At 46.3% G+C, this 20,465-nt stretch overlaps 1 protein-coding gene across 1 annotated transcript in view; it reads right to left on the bottom strand.

Moving 5' to 3' along the window:
- Positions 1–13,136: 13,136 nt before the first annotated feature.
- The window catches only part of GRIK3 (glutamate ionotropic receptor kainate type subunit 3), a 120,845-nt gene continuing 113,516 nt past the window's right edge, over positions 13,137–20,465 (bottom strand). The window contains exons 14-16 of the mRNA XM_076357268.1: positions 14,877–15,099; positions 14,379–14,629; positions 13,137–13,331 (exon numbers count right to left, since the gene is read on the bottom strand). Of these exons, the coding sequence (XP_076213383.1) occupies positions 13,137–13,331; positions 14,379–14,629; positions 14,877–15,099 (669 nt within the window). The remainder of the gene's footprint in view (positions 13,332–14,378; positions 14,630–14,876; positions 15,100–20,465) is intronic.

Here is a 20,465-nt window from a genome sequence, read left to right as displayed (position 1 = left end):
GTCTGAGATCCTTCAAATGCATGGGTTCCTTTCCTGAAGCATTAACAGAGAAGCTCACTAATTGCTGATTGCTGCTAATTAATCCTGTGTATGGTTTATGTTTATAAGCAGATGAAGTATAACTTTCTTCCCCTCCTCGACAACTTGAGAACATTTAATCCTTTTGTGTAGCTTGTTATATCGCCACATTTCAAACCCCACAGTTACTGAAATACTTAGTAATTAGCTTATACCCCTGTGATACTTGATAACTATGTTTTTTTTTCCTAGTCCTGTGTTACTCCATGTATTTTCATGTCATATGGCAAATAATTCCATTTTAATTTCTAGATTTTTCTCTGAACACTTTCAGAGTCGTGGTCCCTATAAGGCTGCTCTCTGTGGTCTCTCTGCCCACCGGGGGTGACGTTTCCTTGCCTGCACACGCGTGCACGCTTGTGCATGTTCCCGAGTGGCTTTCTGGTGAAGCTGCTGCCACAACCTGCTCCACTGTACAGCATGTAAGGAGGACTGGCAGGTGGTGGCCACTACACCACATTGCGCTGCAGGAGTTCCCAGGCTTTAAGGACTGAGACTACCCTGGCTTTTTCCACGCTGAGAACTGTCAGTGCCCTTGCAGCCTACAGCCATATCACCTTAGCTGGCAGTTGTAGACTATACTCTTCATTACTGTTAATTGTGCGTCTTTGCCTGGAGCTGTCTCTGCTCATCTTTGTAGCTAATTTCAAGCAGAATCTCTTTTACACTCTGAAAAGTCTGGATAAAACAAAGCTAACCAGAATTTTGTGCCTGCTTGTGCACATCTGTGCTGTGGCTGGGAAAGAACTGCTGGTGCTAGAGATCTGATGAGTAAAAGCCTATTCTGAGCCCAGACATCAGCATTGGTGGTACAGTTAGGTTTTTGGAGCTCCTGAAACAAAGCTGAGTTCTGAGGTTTTCTTGTTGTTAGTAAATAGAGGGTATATACATTATTTTCCTTAGCATTTTATGATCTTAACTTGCTGTCTGCTTGCAAGGAAAAAAAACTTTTAAGTGTTTTAGTCCAGCCCTTCTCTCCTCAAAGCTCTGTTCTTCTAAACCAGCCATGGAATAGCAGCACTGGCTCTGCAAATGTCATTGTACTTGTTGCTTCTTGATAGCAGCACTAGATAAATGGATCTTCCCTTCCCTCTAGGGGTAATGACAGTTTAAAAATGCCCTGTCCTGCCTCCGCTTCCTTCATTTGGCAGATTTTTGGTAGTTTATATAATTTGGCAGTGATCCTCTGTCTAAACCATGTCCAACATTTCATGCAATAAACTTAATGGACTTTTCTGTCTTTGAATAGCTGAATTCTTTCTGAGCAGCTGCTCTGGGTTATTGATGGCCTAATTAGAGTGCTGCCTTAGGCCTGCCACCAGCCTAGGAAAGACTTTTTTACATATTCCAGTGTAAAACACAAAAGCAAAGTGTTTCCAAATGATCTTGCTTAAATGAAGGGAGCACCTATGGTTTGGATTGCAACAGCACAGACGTAGAGTCTGGGGAGAGCAAAATGGCCAGTGCAGGGAAAGCATTGCAGCAGCTGACAGGCAAGGTCCTGACTTTTGCAAGGGGCGTGTGCTGAGACATAGCCTGGCAGAAATACTTCTGAATGGCTGCAGTGGCTTCATGCAAAATTTTTGTCTTTTTTGGGATGAGGGTCTGCCCAGCGTGCACACTGCCAGCCCGGGGACTGCGTGGAGAGGCCGAGCTCTTGTTCAGTGGGTCCCTGCAGCCCTGGCAGGGAAAGTGGCATTTCTCTCACCACAACGTTTTGAGAAAATCTAAACAATTTTAGATTGTTTTTAAATTTTCATTGGAGGCTTTGTAATGAAATTTTTTTTCCTCCCATGAAAAACAATAACACTGCCCTTTCCACCCAGCTTTGTTGTTTACTTCATCAATCATTCTTGCTTGGTAGCTCATTTCAAAGGAGTGCCATGACAGCTTTCTTGGGTGTGAAAATTGAAATTTCAGTTCTTGTGCTTGCATACAGAAGTCACCTGGCATGTGTCCATTGGTGAGTTAGTCCAGACTGTGTCATCAGATCTTGATCCTGAGGGGAATAAAAACTCCAACTTTACTTTCTGGGACCATTCTGTGGCATCCACCTAAATTGCACTGTGCTAGAAAACATTCAGGATTGTAAGTTTGTTTACCAGACCTTTCTAGCTATCAGCATCCACTGGAAAAAAGCCTAAAGGGAGCAAGAGCAAATTCAAAAGGTTTCCAAATCTCATATTTAACATTCATGGTCATTTAAATAGTTCTTTAGGTCCAAGTTGGAGCACTCGGACCTCACTGAGCAGGCCTGCCTTTTGCAGATGTGGCTAAAAGATGAGAGGGAGCGAAAAAGCCTCACTCAGTTAGTCTGGAAGGGCCAGGTCCTCGGAGAAGCTGTTTGGAGTGTAGTCTTTAAGATAATCGTGGGTTTGTGTTTGCATAAGTGGATGCCAGAGGGCTGCTCTTTCCAAACTGGTTTTAAACCCAACGTGTCCATGGTGTGCACTGTAAATCCTGCTAGAAATAAATAAATAAAACCACCAACAAACGATTCAGCCGTCAGAATCTCAGATGGTTTTGTTTGTGTTATTTTCATTTGCCTGGGTAATCGAATTTGTTGGAATTAGGGGTTTGTCTTGATAATAACATTTTCTAATCCTCTGGAACAGAAGAGGACTGTGGTGAATACCGATGTACAGAGCGCTGTATTGATTGGAGTAAACTGGCCCTAGATAGCATCAATTACCCACTTCTGATGGATGTTTGCTTGCTGGCTGCCAGGTTTGGATTGCACAGTATTAGCCGCCATTTCTGTCTGCTAGAAATGCTCTAAAGAAAATGTACCTCCACCTTTGCTGGGGATCTCTGGCATGTGGAAGAGATGGATCCACTGGCAGATGCTGGGGAACAGGGCACCCTGGCATCCCTGTTAAAGCAAGGGGTAAGGCTGTGCATTGGCAGAGTGTCAAACCGCGTATTGATTACAGTGTTCAGCCTGAACGTCTGTGGCCAGTCTACTTAGCTAATTGCCTCTTTTCTAATGTTCTTTGGTGATTACTAAAGTCAGATGCTGCTGGATGTTTGGTGACAAACAAGGGCACCTGTAATGGCTTGCAAAGCACCTTAAAGGCTGTTTCTCCACCTGGTTCTTCAGGGTGAGGCTGGGGAGACAGATGACAAGTAGTGGCCATAGTTTGTAAGTACGAGTGTAAGTGATAGCTAAGCTGTGTTGTATCTGAGCCAAATCCTGCCCTGTTAATGGTTAAGGATCTATAATGTAGATAATTTGTGTTCTTGTATAGCTCTATGTGGTGGAAAAAATGCAGCAGCTGCATTTAATTTTTCCAGTTTCTCCAGGGCTGTTCAGCCCAGAAGCAATTTGAGTGATGATCCCTTGTGCTCAGGTGTCTGACATGTCTGGGCCAGAGCTATTTGGCCCTGTCAGCCCCACATATGCAGGTGACCCTCCTCATGTTCATGCTGAATTTCCAGCCAGGAGGGGAGCAGGGCCTCTCTGGTGGCTGTGGCCCCTCACCCCAGTGGTCCAGCCATGGGGGCTCCCCATCAGCTTGCTCCATGTGCTTGGGAGTCTCTCCCATCCAGGAGCAGCCAGGGACAGCTGATCCTGGCAGGCTCAGAGCCTTGAAGGAGGTTTGGGGTTAGGGATGAAGTGTGTGTTGTGCCACGGAAACACCAGGGCAGCAAGGCAAATTAGAAATTTAGACGTGTGTGTATGAACAAGCTAGAAATGCGAGCAGGGCTGTGGGGTGTGATTATGTTGCAGTGCATGAAGAGGAACAGAATTCATGCTAAACGACAAACCATTCCAATTGTATTACCTATTGTAGCTGCACGATCATCTGCAGGACAGATTGGGATTAGCATTGTAGTAACAACCTGCTGCTTAACACCCAGCTACTCAAGCCTCTCTAATGCTTCTGTGAACTAAAGGAGTCCTCCCACACCATGCTCTGTTCCCATCTGAGCAGAGAAGAGTGGTAAAGCCATTAGCTTGGAGCATATTCGTTAATGTGGCATAAGCAGCTAAAGAAGATGTATTTATGCTCCTTCATTTGCAATTGATAATCTCAAGAGTGAGAGCCTGGTAATAAATTTTCTCATGGGGCTTCTGTCCCTCTGCAGCCCACGCTGCAGAAGGGAATAGACAGCTCATTTACATAAGATAATGAACCTGCAGCAAAATAGTAAAATTGCAAATCAACTTTGTTTTAATAATGACAGATGCTTCTTAAACACTTTAATTATGTCTCTCAGAGCAGTTTTAGCTAGGCCACAAAAAGGGAGAGCAATATTGCTAAATAAAATCCATTCCCTTTCCACAACTTGAAGTCTCTTCCAAACCAAAACTTTTCTCCTTTGCTCACATGCTTTTCTGGCTCAGGGAATGCCTGTTTTGGGTCCTGAGCGAGGACAGACAAGTCCTCACAGGCAGATAACCCCCACAGAGGTGGGATGGCATGGTCTGCAGGCAGCGAGATCCCAGACACTGACCTGGCTGTTACTGGGGGGGGGGGGGGGAACTGCATTTGTTCCAGCTCTGAGCAAGAGCAGGAAGGACAACAGCCCGGGCAGGTCTGCGTGCTGCAGGCACCGGGGGTGCCTGGGGGACTGTGATTTCATGTGCTGTCCCACTTGAATTTTTGGAGGCAGCTGGGAGCAGCAGGGCTCTCCTGTGGGTTTGTTGCTTGCTGCTGTCCCATGTGGGCGAGTGCCCTGATACTGCTCCCCAGCCCTGCAGGCTCTCACTGCAGGAGAGCGAACTTTGGTGATACCCCTATGGGCTGGTTCCTCTCGGCACCCACAGCCCCTCTGCTCCCTGGCACTTGAGGAATGCAGGGGGCTGCTACCGACTCTGTAAAAATAGTGCAAATCTCCATGGTTAATGATACCCACAATAACAGTGCAAGCAGCAGCCTAAACTTCCCTGAGCAAAATTCACTGTCAAAGTGTAGCAGACACTTTGCTATAAAGAAGCAGTGAATGGTGTGTCTGACAAAGCATAGGGAGAAATATAAACACATTAATGGAGAAAAAGCCATAATGTGAGTAAACAACATGCATGTAGAAAATGGAAAGAAATTCTGGGCAGCAGGGGAGGATGAAAATAAGCTAACTATTGCTGAAAGGTAAAAAGCCCTAAAAGGATGGGATGGTCTGTGCCTGAAATATTTCTGCAGCACACTTTCAGTCTTTTCTGCAATGATTCATCTAACCCTGTACTCTGCCATGTGCCCCCTTTCTTCCTGTAGTGATGCCCCTTTCCCTTCTGCTGGAGATCGTGTTCTGGTTCTGCCTGCTTCCCTTTAATGCCCACAAAAAGAAGCCACTCCAGACCTGGTCCTCCTTTCAGCCAGTGCAGAGTATCTTTGGGGTTGTGAAGTATTAGCTGTATCACAGTTGCTTTGCTAATCTATGAAAACTATTTCAAGGCACGTTATATACAGAGCCCATATGTTACTTCAGTGCTGCCAAAAGAGTTCTTGTTTACTAAGATCATGCTTTCAGTCGGTGTTCGGAGTGTACTAAACAGCACCATTGATACTACTTAAAATAAAAGGTGTCAGCACCTTGTCTGCCCCAGCAAATTGCTCAGCACTTTCAGCTCTGCAAATGTCCCTGTGCACTAATGCCTCTAGCTGAGCTCCTCCTGCTTGCTTGGTCTGGCAGTGTGGCCTGATTCTGCTCCAGTCCTGACCCATCCTTGGTGCTCTCTCGCCTCATAAAGACTATCCTTGTGTGCTCCCCCATCTCCCTGTGTACATGACTTCTTAGGCACCACAGAGGATGCGCCAGGCAAGAGCAGCATTAGGAAAGTTGTTCTTAGGTTGGGGTGGGGGTTGCACTTTTCAATTTTTTTAATGCTTTTAATGTCTGGAAATGCAGAGGAAAGCCAAAGCCGTATGTCCGTAGGTGCTGATGCTATAAACATCTGGCAGCTTCTGCTAGGGTGTGAAGAGCAAGGCACAGAGCCTGTCCCTGTCACCAGGCCCAGCTGGGAGTGCAGTTGCATCCCCAGTGCAGTCCTGTGTTGTCCTGGGGCTGACATGACCCTCAGCCCACCCTTCTGCTGACAGAGCCGGACTCCTGCTCTCCTCTCCTTCCTTGCCCCTCTGGGTAGGACATGTTTTTCAGTTTTCTGGTGTCTTCTGGTTTCTTTTCCTCTGTTTACCTGAGCTCCTGCAAGATGCACAGCTTTCCGAGCCAGAATCCCAGATTTTTCTAGTTAAAAGCAGAATGTCAATGTACAACATTGGCCCCATGGCTGGTTTGATATTTCAGTTCCTGGCTGAAAATATCAGATACAGAAGTTGCACAGAAATTCTTGAAGGCAAATGTCACCAAATTCTTCCAAATGTCACAAGCAAGTTTGGATTCAGGCTGGGTGTCCAGCAGAGGCTCAGGGTAGGTTTGTTTTCTGCCGGCTGCTTTGCTGTGAGCCGGTGAGCTCACTTTTCTACTGGGTTTCACCTCTCATTGACATTACCCTCTGGTTCTGCAGGGCCCAGCCTGCCTCGTTCCCACTTCGTTCCTCCTGGAAGGGGGGGATAACAGGGGTTCTCTGGAGGGGGCTCCGTAGCTGAGCTGACAACTACCCCTGTGGTGCAAGTCCCTTCAGTTTCTCATCAGCAGAGCAAGAGATGGAGGTGGCACGAGCTGTGCTTACCCCTGTCATGCTCAGCAGGCTCGCTTGGGATGACAATAATGCCATTTCTGAAAATCGCATCAAGATCCTGAAAGGCTCTCAATGCCTGAAAGGCAATGACTTTTTCAAGCGGATAGTTATTATATGTAGTTACAGCTCCCTGTTTCCATGGTTGTTATGGGCCTGTATGTTAACGATGCGTACCTGATTCTTCTGGTACGTAATGACTGTCTCTCGGTCTGTTAAACCCACCACGTAGTGCTTTAGAGGAGAAACTGGATTTCCTGCTGTCCTCATTCTCTCTGTTCCTTCCCCAATTTTTCATTAAGGAAATCAGGTGTATTTTGCTTATGAAAACATTTAGGACCAAACTTGCCTGAGTCCTTCCTGAGTGACAAGTTTTGGTTTGGTTTGAGGGAGGATGAGAGAGTTGGTGTTCGTAGCTGCTGGGTAGAGAGCAAGTGTGCAAGGGAGGCGTCATGGTGGTTCATGTCAGCTGTCCTTCCCTGTGAGCAGGCACAGGGATGCATCAGAGCTCTGACATCCAGGGTCAGGAAAGCACCTGCTCGCAGATGTACAATTACCGCTTTAAAATGAGATTTTGCTGAAAGAAATACAGGTTAAAAATTGTTCTCTCTGCTGAGCTGAAAATCTAAAATGTCTAAAGGTGCCTGGATGGAACAGGGAGGTGGGAGATCGTGAGAGGCATCTCCACCCAATTTCCTGATTTTCTCCTTCTTTTGCCCAGAGGGACTAATTGGTGCTCAAAGGGAACTGATCTCCTTTTTTATGAGTGAAATCTGTTGTCTGATTAATTATTCATTTGTAGCATGATTGGCAGCTTTGAGGTGGTGGGTTCACAGTCAGTAAAGGGTGATCTGTTGACTGACAAGGTTAACTGCTGCCTTGCATTATTGGTGATAACGATTTATGTTGACAATTCCTTGTATTTCTAGTGCAGACAGAGATTTGCCACGCAGGGTCAGACAGCGCTGCCCTGTCCTGCCCTGTGCTTTCCTCAGCAGACGGGAGCAGCTGTTCCTTTGCTGCAACCCTTAGCACGTGGGAAGGGATTTCATTCCCAGAAGCAGGTCTCACATGCTAAGCAATGTAGAATAAGCTTTGCAAAGGCATCAGTTGCTTTTACCTTTTTTCCCCTTCTTTTTCACATGTTCTCTGCATATTGATAAGGGTTCAGAATATAAAAGTGAGACTCTGCTCTGCTCTGAAAGTCCCTCTTTGGCAGGAGCGTCAAAGCTGCAGTTTTCCAGGGGGCTCGACTGAATAGAGATGAGAGAGATTTATGAGGGTGACCCTTAAAAATAATTAAAATGGGAAGGAATTGTCTTTTAAATCTCAGTGTACAGGAAATGGCAACTTCTGGGGATTATTTAATAAATGCACAACCACAGTGCCTAAAATGCCACCCTTCCACTCCAAACACGTTTCTAGGGCAATGCCCATCTTTTGCAGTGAAGGAGAGGAGGGCTTTGGGGAGCGAGGCTTGCCGTGCTGCAGGAGCCCAGAGCTGGGCTAGCTGTACCCAGGGCTGTGCCTCTGCTTCTAGAGCTTGTTTTACTGTAGCCTCGAATGGCACAGCTCCGATCGCTCTCATTGTTCCCATCCCAGAAACCGCAGACATTTTCTCCCTGCCTCAATATAATAAAGCACAGTCATAAAGATTTCAGAGTAATAAACATTGGCCTTTAGGGTGCTTTCAGCTTTTATCAGGCTTATAAGATTTTTGACTTACATCGAAAGGGAAAGCAGGTAAACAGAGCTTTTACGAACCTTGAAGCCCGCTGGGGACCTGTGGTCTTGTCGGAGGGTCTCAGGCACCTTTCCGTAATGAAAAGCGCACGCAGCCTCCGGGCGAACCACGTTGGGAGAGCATTTCTGCAGATGGCTTTTCATGGACTACCTGGACTTATTTGTCTGATACCAAACTTTCCATAGGTAAGGAGGACAGGGAGGGTTATGCCGTCTAAGCCTTGTCATCTGTTTTACCCCTGTCTGACTGAAGGTGAAGCAAATGGGGATCTTTCCTTCCTCTCTGTGGGTTGTGGTCAAGCCCATCATCACCACTCCTAAACACACACAAATCCCCTCTGGCGAGCAGCACTAGCAGCTCTTCTCCTGAGATGTTTGGGTTTAGTTGTGAATTGGTTTTTTTATCACTCACTTTTCATGACTGATTATCAGGAGAGACAGGGGATGTCATTAAACAGCTTGGTTTTAGGTATAAAATTTCTACAAGGAAGGAGGAAGTTGTTCAGTATAAACAGGCATAAACATAATTATTTTCTAGAAATTATTTTTTATTTAAAATTTAAAACCATATTACTTCATACAGCAAACTGTGCACTTTGATATATCACAGTGTCTTAAAAAGGAAAATAATCAGAATTTTTTCTTTTTTCTTTTTGGAAATTTTATTTACATCAGCCTAGAATGATCAGCAAGTAACACAGTTACTATGAAACCAAAATTGTTACAAAATGTTTACAAAAAACTATATTCATAGAAATTCTGCATGTCCACAAAGGAAAATCCCCTGAATGTCACGGAGACCTTTTTTTTCCTTTTTTTCCACTCTTTTCTGTTTTTTCTTTTTCTTTTTTTTGTCTTTTTTTGAGAAACATGTCAAAGTAAGGTACAGATAGCAGAGGGTTTGCAATGCTGATGCCCAGGAACACTTCTACCCAAGTGGCCCTGCTGACGCCCGCGCAGGGACGTGCCGTCGCACCCCACAGTTGCTGGGTGTTGGGGCTCGGGGTCTCCCAAAGGTTTGGCCGCGTGTGGCTCAGGTTAGTGAGCACTGGGTGACAGCTGCCAGGATCTGCGGGGTCCCTTTGCGGTGACCTTCCCAGAGACCACCCATGCTTGCGCCCGGCCGAATCCTGCTCTGCAGAAGCACCCACCGAGGAGGGAGCAGTGGTTGCCGGGAGCTGGAGCTGGTTCCCCTTTGCATATTCTGTCTCTTTGTGGATCTGTCATCTCAACATCGTACCCAACATGCACTGTTGGTTAACTCCAAACAGAAAAGCATCTCCAGACAAAGCTACCTGCTGTGCCCCTGCTGTGTCTCACAGGAGAGCTGGAAGGAAAAAGCAAGTGATAAAGGGACAAGTGAACTGAGGTGACAACAGTTTAGATACAGTTTAATAGCCCAAACCTGTTTTTTCTTTATTTCCTCCTCACTTTTTCAGTCCCTCTGCCCACCAAGCGAAGAAAGGAACTGATTTAAACAAAGTTGGAAGTCAGATGATTTCTAAGACTTGAGTCGTCGATAGTCACAAAGAGGTCACAAAATAGCTTGCAGAAGGCTTTGAGGCTTTGTCACCGGGTCTGCCGCTTCTGAAGTCTCCCAACACCATCGCTGCTAAGCATCAGGCTCATTGCTGCTCCTCTGCGATTAAACACCGCATGGCTTATGGGCTCTCGTGCTCCCCAGGATGAAGGCAAGGAGCACACTGGGTAAATGGGAATAACGGGAGAGACTCCAGTCTCTGCTAAGTGGTGTAGCAACAGGCTGAATTAACACTCGTTCTGGGTGGAGCTGCCCCTGGTTTTACAGCAGGAAGGCTGAGGTCTGAAGCCAGCTCACCTCCCCTCAGTTCACAGTGAGCAGGAGCTAGCAGGGAAGGGGGGAGTCAGGGGTTCCTGCTGGGCTGGGGTCCCAGGCAGCTCCCCAGCTCCTACATTGTTTTGAGCAGTGCAGAACATTTCCTTGTGTCAAATGTTTTAATGATCAAGATTTAAACATAAAACTGTAATGTAGATGCATGAAGTTAGCTGCTATTTCATGGCTGATTTATGGTCAGTGTAGAGAGGCAAGGGAAAAGGTTAATCTGCAGGGTTTGGTCTTGCTGGCAGACAGCACCAGTAATTCCAGATCTCACCTGTCCTTCTGGGACATTTGTGAGTAAAATCAAATCAAACTGGTGTCAAAGATGAATAAATGGGGTTTACAGTATTAGTAATATTTATTTGTTTTTTAAAAAAATCTGCCAAGAAGCAAAATGAATGCTATTTTCTGTGGTATTTTACTCTCTGGACATTTAAAGCCAGTTTCAGGCTTTGTTTTTATTTCTGCCTTAATTGTAAAAATCTCTTTCTGAGAGTTTAGAAATCTGCAAAGAAAACATAAAATCTACTAGTCTGACAAGCCTAAGGATTTTGCAAAGAAATACAGAAAGAATGTCATTAGCTTTGGGAAGCAGACCCATACTTCCAATCTGTCCTCTGCTGTAGGTATTTGGTCAGCAAACTATTAAGAATATGATGCCCATTGAGTTGGCAGCTTTCACCCCTAATTTTTCATGGTTTCTATGAAAAGGTGAAAATTAACGTAAATTATTTGTATATCTTTACTTGAGTCAAAATATGACAAATTACCTTTTTTTTTTGTTTCGGGTCACTATGTTGCTGCTTTACATCACAGAAAAAACAAAATAAGGACAAATTATGTTCTGTGGTGGGAGGGGGGAACAGCTATCTCCCCTTAAGCTAACTTGCTAATTCTGATCAGCTCCAAAGATAACCTTCCTAACTGAGCCTCAGAAAGAAGCAGGTGGGGGAAAAAAAATCTGAAATCAACTACAAACAGGTTTGTTCCTTTGGGTGAGGATGAACTTTCCAGAAAGGCCTTGCAGCCAGGGGAGGGCAAACTGGGTCAGTTCAGCTGCTGGTTCCTGTGGTGGCCGTGGCACCTCGCTATGCTCACGACACCGAGGGTGAAGTTTTGGGATGCAGAGCTTGGGCACCATCAGGCTGCTCCATTGCTGCACTGCCCTGCCTGCTCTCCAAACCAGGATTTAGGTGGTGGGTACAGGACGGGTGTCCAGCAGCAGCACCATCAGTGGCAGGTCACTGTTACCCTTACGTGTGCAAGGGCAGGAGGTCGCTCTTTTCTTCAACACCAGCATTTAAATCAGAGCTTTTAAGCACCTTTGCAGTACTCCCCATGTGATGTTCTGGGTTACAATGGGCAGAGACATTTGTTTGTTTCATTTTGCAAATTAATCCACAGAGTGTCCCACTGGCCATCTGTGCTGTTCCCTGTGGAGGGATGGAGCTGAGTGATGTTACTTGAGTGTTACTTTAGGTCAGCAGAGGGGTCTTTGGTAATTCTGACTAAATTCATCTGCAGGACCAGCCTTCTGGGTTAAGCAACCTGAAAATAAGAACACAGTTCATGGAAGATTTCTTAAAAACATTTGAGTGTGTTTGCTTAAATCATGTGAAGATGCTGCCTGAGGGGCTGTGGTTCACTGAGCAGAGCAAGAGGGGTGTCAGGCTTGGCTCACACAGTGCTGCTTGTCCCAGGCCAGTGCTGGCCCTGCAGGCTGAAATTTCATCTTTCAGGTCTCTGATGCCATGGAGAACATTTAGTCCTAAACCAGACATACAGTCCTCTCCTTGTCTGAGTGTGAACACAGCAGAGCTGCAGTTCAGCACTGCTGAATTTCATGGATATTGATACTCTTCGGCTCTTGGAAGCAGCTCTGCTCCTGCTGCTGCTGAAGCCTGTAGACTCGGCTGCTTTCCATGCTGCTTTGCAGGAGAGATGGAGCTTTGCAGGAAGAGTGAAGGAGCTGAGGACCTAGTTGTCATGGTGTCACCCTGGGTGCGGGCTGGAGTTTGGCATGGCGCGTGTGGGTGCTGTCACTCAGAGATGGCAGTAGCTCCCATGCATGCCACACTATCCCATCCCTGGCCAGGAGTTCGGCTCCATTCAGGCTTACTTGTCCCTTCATAGTCAGCTGTCTTGGATCTACTGATGAATGTGTGTTGCCTTCTCCCACCACACCCCCATGTGGACTTCCAGCTGCGGATGGCCACGGCCAGCACAGCTGTGAGGTAAAGGGCCACTGTGAGCTGCTTCGAGAGGAGGCACAGCCTTGACCATCACGGTGCTTCACAGATACCTTTCCCAGACAATGTATCCTAAATGTGCTGTGTGTGTCAGTGTGGAATAGATGCTTGCGCAGACGGCTGCTCACGCTGCACCTGAAAACGTGTTTCTTTTTATTGCCATGCTAAAGAAGCCTTGCTTGGGGGCTCCTTACCCGCTGAGGGTCAGTTTGGCTCAATTCTGTTTCGCCTCCGTGTTTTCAGTATGTAAACATCAGACTCCTGGATGGTAGTGTGTTTGGATGCCATGAGGCCTGTAGGATCTAAGCATTGGGGAAAAAAAAAAAAGGAATGAAAAATAACAAAAACAAAACGGAAAAGCCCCAAGACCCATGTTACAGTCTGTGCTTTGAAGTTCTTGCTTCTGTGCCGGTGATCGATGGAGCTGTGTTGTAAAGGCCTTGTTCTTGAAATAAACCAAACCAGGCTTTTTTTTTCCTGTTTTTTTCTTGTTTTTTAATCCTTTCTTCCCTAGTTAAAAGTGCATCCAGCCTTGTCTGCTGCAATTCCTTCCCTCCCGCCCCCCCATTCCCTAGGGAAACACAGGTGTCAATCCAGTGTTGCAGGTCATGTTGTCCTTCCCTGGCAGTCGTCGGTCGTTGAACGTGTGCATGTTGATCACGGCATCCGTCTTCACCATGACGGGTGGCTGGGGCTTGTGTTTGACCCGTCGCTGGCAGGTGAGCGACAGCCGGATCTCATCGGCCATGGCGCTGCAGAAGGAGCGCTGGGGAGAGCAGGGACAAAAAGCACCGTTACTCCTGGCAACACATTCTGCTAACCTCTCCGTGAGCGGGAGGATGCTGAAACTAGGCTCTGCAGAGGGCGAGCACGAGGTTTAGGCTGCATTTAAGGCATCAGCTGCACCTAGTGGGACTTCAGTGATGCACGGGTGTCTGACCCCTCTCTCCTTTGGCAACAATTGTACCTTTGACACGCTAAATCCTGCAAAAAGGCAGAGCTATAGGTGGCTGTTGGAGTGCCAGTGCTTTGTGTCATCCCTGCTGGGGGTCTGGTAGATTTATATGCTGGGAAACAGAGGGCTATTGAATCCTGCTGGGCTTGCTAGTGGGCAGTTTTCCTTCATCTATCTAGTCCATCACATGGGCAGCTTGCTTTGATTTTCTGGTCATGCACGCAAATGCACTTTCTACTTACTGCACCATAACACGCAAGGAAGAGGGAAAAACATAAAAGCAGTCCTCTTGTTTCATGAGCACTAATCAGCCACTGCGGATGTGATGGGCCATTTGTGTAAGTGGTATGAAAAGTTGATAAAATAGCATGAGGCTTCCTGGTGGACCCTGACCAGTTCCTTGGGGCTCTTTAAATAAGAGTGGGGAGGAGAGATGGGGATTTCATGTGTGTATACGTTATGCCTGGAATATGCAATGTGATTGCATGTGATAGTGGCGAGTGGATATAACATCTCAGAAAGGTCCCTCCCAGGGACCTCTGTATTTTCATGACTTATGTGTCGGCTTGCTCAAAATTACCCTACAAATGTTTACTAGTCTAGTTACTGCAGCAGCAGATGACCCTGATCAGAGTAGACATGATTTGCCCCCTGACCTGAGGCTGTCGGAGCGGGACAGAAGCAATGAGCCTTAGGGAACGGCATTTCGGGGGTGCTGCATTTCAGTGTTTGGACATCCAGGCAGCAGGGGCAGAGCTGAATCCCTCTGTCCACCTCCCTGCCTGTCTCTGGGGTCAGTGTACAAAATCCTTAATGGCTGGGCTAGTGGTGGTGCAGGGAGACTGAGGAAATCAGTACCTGCTCACGTTCTGCTGTTTTGCGCAGCTTGTAGATGAATTCCACCATGGCCACAAAGACAGACAGCACCAGGCCTGCTGCCAAAACAATGAAAATTCCACCGATGTTTTGGATGCCCAGAGCACTGGCCTCCTTGTTCTCATCCTCAGGGCAGCCATTCCCTCGCCACCACTTCTCTTTCATTACGTGGAGCTTGTCCTCCTCCTGGAGCTGGAGGATGGCAATGGTGATCTTGTCCCTGTATGGTGACCCTGGGGGGGGGGGGGGGGGGAATACCATTACACACAGATGGAAAGTAGGACAAAAATCACACAAAGTAGAGAATGTGTCTGCGCTAGGCAGGGCTGTTCAGACCTCTCTTCAACAGGCAGACAGCGTAAGCTTTGGTATTTGGAAATTTTGCTCTTGGGAGTGAACTATCTTAATCCCATCTGTTGTATTTGTGGTAACTAGCCCCCATCCAGGGCTACCTACAGAAACCCCACCATTGTCACTTACCCATGGGAGTCCCAATCCCATAGCCTTTGGAATCGATGAGCCCCCCGATCTGAGTCAGGTTGCAGTTCCTCTGGGTGATGTATTCGATAGTGGTTGACTCCATCAGCAGGGCGTAATCAGCTGTGAGGGTTCGCTGGATTCCTTCCTCATTATTTTTAACAAGTGCTGTGGGTTTGCTGCTCATGAAAGCCCACATTTTTTCAAATGTGGAAATTTTGGATTTCTGGAAAAATGATACCCCCACACCCAAAATAAGAATTAGTCTTAAATTTGTTGAAATCTCATGTCTTTATAGTAAATGATAATACCAGTTTGAGAACAGATCACATAATGGAGCTATTACCAATTTGACCTTGTCTTAAGTATCTCTCTGCTTTCAGTGCTCAACATTGTTTGGCTTCACATTGCCATAACAAGAGACAAAAGTTCCAGCGCACATTGTGCAGACACTCGGCAGAAAGTCACTGCTCCAGAGACCTTATCCTGTAGGTGGGACTGAACTGTTCATTCGCTTCAGTAAGGTACAGCGAGACCCTGCCTTGATGCCCTGCAGAACTTGCTAGTGTGACAGGCTATCAGTATATCTATTTAAATGTATTAGTTTCCTAACCAGAATTTTGTTTATCCTGTAATGTTTCTGCACAAGGAGAGAAGACCGAGAACATTTCAGAGGGCATGTTTTCCTCTTTTGCACACACTCTATTATAGTTTTGTCTTTCCTCAAGCATCGCAAGAAAACATGTCTCCTCTGAGATATGTGCAACTGCCAAACAAATTTAACGTATCCACATAAACAGGCATAGAAATATTCAAGAAGAGTGTCTTACGGCTAAAAATAAGCATGGATATTCTTCCACTATCAGCAGGCATTCTGTTAAAAAAGGAGGGATATGTTTTCTAGCTTACTATTCATGTGGATGTTTTTTTTCTTCTAGAAAATGTGTTGGGTGAGAAGAAATACGGTTATTTTATGTCTTTCCATAACACTTGAAATATACCATTTTTCTACGACCACCTTCTGAATTGTCTCTATGCAGGTTGTCACAAAAAACGTAACCGTCTTTGCTCTAGAAAGACTCCCCAGGAAAGGCACACCAGCTTTCTCTTGAAGTACCCCCTTTGTTGGTCACGGTATTCCTGTGGGTGAATGTACCTCTTGTCAAACCAGCTCTATACATCCAGTTGAGCTCTGGAAAAACACTTGGATGTTGAGGCTTGTGTTCATGCTGCTGCCTGCTCCTTTATGTGCCGTTCTTCTTTTCTGCCTAATTTCTTGTTTTTCCTAGGTCTCATTTTGTAAGAGGCAGCTTAGTCAGCCAAAACCTCCTCCACAACACTACTTAGCAAGAGCCTGAAGCTGGCTGAAGTTGGAGGGGCTGATTAAGTCTTTTGTGCTTTGCCTTGAATAAGGGTAACTGCTCACCTGCAGCTGCACGAGGAGTCACTGCTCAGGTTTAGCTGTCGTTTATCTCCGTTTCAGGTCTCTGTCCTTCCGTAAGAAAGCAGGAGATGGAGCCCCATCCCATCCCAACTGCTGCTATCACGTCTCCCCCTCATTTTTCAGTATCACCCAAAACATGCCAGCATAGGTTCTTCTCATAAAAACACTATAAATAAGGGTAAATTAGCTAAGAAAAAAAGTCCCTCATAATACTTTATATTTCAAATGCTTTGCCTGTCCACCTCCTTTTTTTCAGCATATTTAACAAAAGTTGGCATGTGGCTTAACGCCCCAAAGTTGGTTAGTATAGCACAGTGACAAAGGCTGTTCCTCTGTCTTTAACCCTGTGGGCTCATTCTCCTGACTGAAATAACCACGGACTCATTCTCCGTTAAAGCTCATGCTTGTTATAATCCACTTGATGAACGTGCAGTAGTGGATGTGCTGGAGCAAACTTCATTCAAGAGGCAGGATAATCTCCTGCACTTGAAAATCTGGGCCAGTGCCTGTAAGGTAGATTTGTGGCATCTATCAAACCTCAAAGAGCAGCAAGAAATGTAGCCTCCAAAAGGATTATTAAATATCTGTGCATTACAATGGGTAATTGAAATGAATAGCATACTCTGCTTGCTGATAACGACTTGTTTAACATTTATATAGTTCACATCAGAGGCCTCTGGGTTCACTGGCTCTCCCTTTCTCTCCTTCTCTTCCTGCATTTAATGCTGCTTGGGTGTTGACACAGAGCTCTTAACATCAGTGTTCTCCCAGTTTAAAGCATAGAGCAAAATAAACTGGCAAAAAATCAATAGGCTGCATTTAGTGAAGCTAATAGGACTTGCATGAGGCATTGTAGCTCTTCAGGCAACTTAAATTACATGAGACAGGGCTTCCTGGAAGAGAAAAAATACTTTTCTCTTCTTAAATCACTGCTTCTGACCAGCTGAAAGGACTTTTTTGAAATGCCAGGAGGAGCCCAGCTTTCTTGCTCTGGCTGTGCTGCTTCGAGCCCCCTCCAGGCATCCTGGGTGGGGGGCACCGGGCTGGGGGCACCCATGGCGGGGTGAGCACCCTCTCTGGCTGGAGCACACCTAGGTGAGGGCTCACCACGAGGCCAGAGCTACCTGTCACTGCTTGCTCATGCCTAATGAAACAGCCGAAACAGACCTGGCAACACAGGGCTGAGCCCCTCAGCAGAGAAGGGCTGTCTCCCCTCAGCAGAATGCTGCTGGTTGCAATGACCTCATCTTCCCCAAAGATAAGGCTGTGCTAGCTCCTTCGGGGGGGCAGGTCAGCTCGGTGCAGGCAGGGTGGCTTGACACATGTCTCTAGTCAAGGCAATCTCAGGCTCTCCCCGTAGTCTAAAACCTGCCACCTCCTCACTGGGAATTTATTTCCTATTAGTTTCTTTAACTTAGCTAACGTGAGATAAGAATGCTCCTTTTCCAAGTGAAAATTCACCAACTGTAATTCTCAGCACAGCACTAGCAGTTTGATAGACCTGGCTATTTGTTAAAAGTCCAATTTAGAAGCAATTGTCAGTCATTGTGAGAGCAGTCATCAATCAAAAATTGCAGGAGCAACCATGGTGAGGAGCGTACAGTGCTCTAGCTCACACCTAATTCTGGAGAGCTTCGGCCACTATACATTTTTTCCTATTGGGGAAAAGTTGTTCCTTCCTCCCTTTCCTCCTCTCAGAATACTTCAGCCATACTGCAAAGGTGGTCGCTTACTTATGGGAATTTGAGTGACGTTACCTGAGAACATACTATTCAAATAAGCAAAAACATTTTAGTAGTAATTTAATAGTCAGTGAAGAATGCACATAAACTGTGTTTATTTTGCTGGACTCTGTGTGTGTGTACATTTTGTTTTGCTGGACCTCTGATTTTACAGCTTAAGTAATTTACCTTAAAAAATCCTTACTGGGGCTAGTTACTGGTTTGAACTGATATTTGCTGTGCCGTGGCTAGGTGCAAATTTCTTCTCTGTGGAATCACCATTTACTTTTATGGGCTGCATAAAAGAAATCTGAGTTGGTGGCAGGCAGAGAGACCCTCCTGTGCCCCTGCATCCTCTGTAGGGTCCCCAGGTCCTCCTCAGTGACCACTTTGCTGCCAAAGGTAGATGAAGAGGAACTGCTTGGTTGCTCTGAAGCATTAAGATAAATGGCCTGACAATGACTTTTTCCTGGCAGAGAAATTCCAGAGTCGGGAACTCCGGAATGTTAGGAATGATGGAGATTATTGCTAATAAACAAGTTTAACGCTGCTGATCAGTGCAGCTGTGGTTCACACCAGGGGGATTGTGTCTCTCTCCTGCTTACACCTCTCCCACCGATTCATGTGGGTGGAGCTTCTCCTCATTTTGGTCGGGATAAATAACATCAAAATCTGGTCTGCTGTCCTCTGCATCTTAATAAACCCCTGCGTTAGTGCTAAATGAGATGCATGTATGAAAAGCCGAGTACCAGCCCCTCTGACTGCAGCAATTGCAACGACACTGAAAACGCCTCTAAATTCATTCTTTAGAGTCACAGCTCAGAAGCTACCTTTAATAACCAATGCTTCAAGACCAGTCACCCAAATAAATTAATGGAATAGTTTAGAGGAGCCACTACAAGGCATCTTGCCAAGACATATATACTTTTTTTTATCAGTGAAATTGGCAAGAAAGTAACTTTCAGGCTTAAGATTTTCAATTCCAGCCTGTATGAAAAAATAAATTGATTTTCACCAACTGAAGATACTTACTCTTGAGGATTTAACATTTCTGTACAAGTGAATATATATGTACACACATACACACACTCTCACACTTGTACTCCAAACTGCACGTTAAACCCGGCATTTGTTCAGAGAGAGACAGCATCCTTTGCAAGAAATGGAGGATTTCTAGCATGATTTATAATGAACGCTAGATGCTGTTCCTAAATTAATTGATCTGTGTTTATTCCTGTAACTCTGTCTGCATTGCCAGGGAATAAATAGCTTCTCAAAAATTCTTTTCATTAAGTTGAAATCTGCCAGTATGGTTGGTATTTGCCGTAGCTGGTTAGCTCAGCTGCACAGGCAAAAACCTCTTTGTGGGAGCAAGATCACTAGCTGTGGGTCTGTCCCAGAGATGTGTTTTGGCTTGGTTCAACAGGGAACTTCTGCAGTGACTTCGGTGAGCTCTGCATGAACCCTTGGTCAGCCTGACCTCGGGCAGAAAACTGGTTAGTGCTTTGGGAACCGTCTCAGGGAACAGCATGCAAGGCATTTGCCTTCCTCTTCCTCCTGTTTCCCATTGCTCCCTAAGCTCAGCTCCAGGATCGTGCTCTCCTCCTGCGGCCCTAGATGGCGCTTTGTCAGACCTCCCAAGTGCCAGGAGGGCTGCAGACCCACGCAAGCTTCAGCCAAGGACAAGAACGGCCACAGCCACCAGTCACAGATGACAGGCAGGGCCCAGGCCGTGGCTGGGGGGTGTGTGTGTGTGTGTCAGCGTGTGTGGTTTGAAGCTGCTTTAACATGGAGAAGCGGAGGAGTGAGTTCCTAATGTGAGGGGAGTGACTTTGGGGAACAGTCATACAAGGAGCAAAGCAGCAATTTGGGATAAGTCCTAGTGGATAATCTACAAAATAGGTACAATGGGGGATCCCAGTCAGGATGCTGCCATCAGCCTTTTGTCCCAGCAATGACAGTCTGTTCAGCAAACTGCAGGAGTGCTTGACTGTCAGATCTCCAGGAGCTTTTCAAGAGCAGTGGTCGCACAGCAGCTGTCTCTCTCATGGTAACCCCCCTTTTAGGAGAGCAGAGGAAGGTGACACGAAGCCTCGTGCAGTTCACCACTCCTTCAGTCCCACCCATCTGGAGGGAGTGCAGATCCCCAGCAGACACTGGAGCTGCCCATTGCTCTGTCCTCCAGACCTTTGTGCTGTTTGACAGATGTCCCCATGAAGGTGGCGCTGGCAGAGCAGCCGTACTGAAACCACCACGGGATTTGCCCAGTCATTTGACAAAGACCTCGCTGAGGAGTGGGAGAAGTTCTGGCTCTCCCGTATTTCTCTGTACACGAATGACAAGTGAACAGTGTCCCATATGAGTGCTCTCACTGCTCCAGTAATCGAAATGCTTGTCAGAAGGGACATCCCTGAGAATTCATCTCCA

This window comes from Aptenodytes patagonicus, chromosome 21 (genome assembly GCF_965638725.1).
Source record: "Aptenodytes patagonicus chromosome 21, bAptPat1.pri.cur, whole genome shotgun sequence".
In the NCBI taxonomy this organism is placed as follows: Eukaryota; Metazoa; Chordata; class Aves; order Sphenisciformes; family Spheniscidae; genus Aptenodytes; species Aptenodytes patagonicus.
Note: the sequence above shows the minus strand (reverse complement) of the source record. Positions and strands in the feature narration are given on the sequence as shown.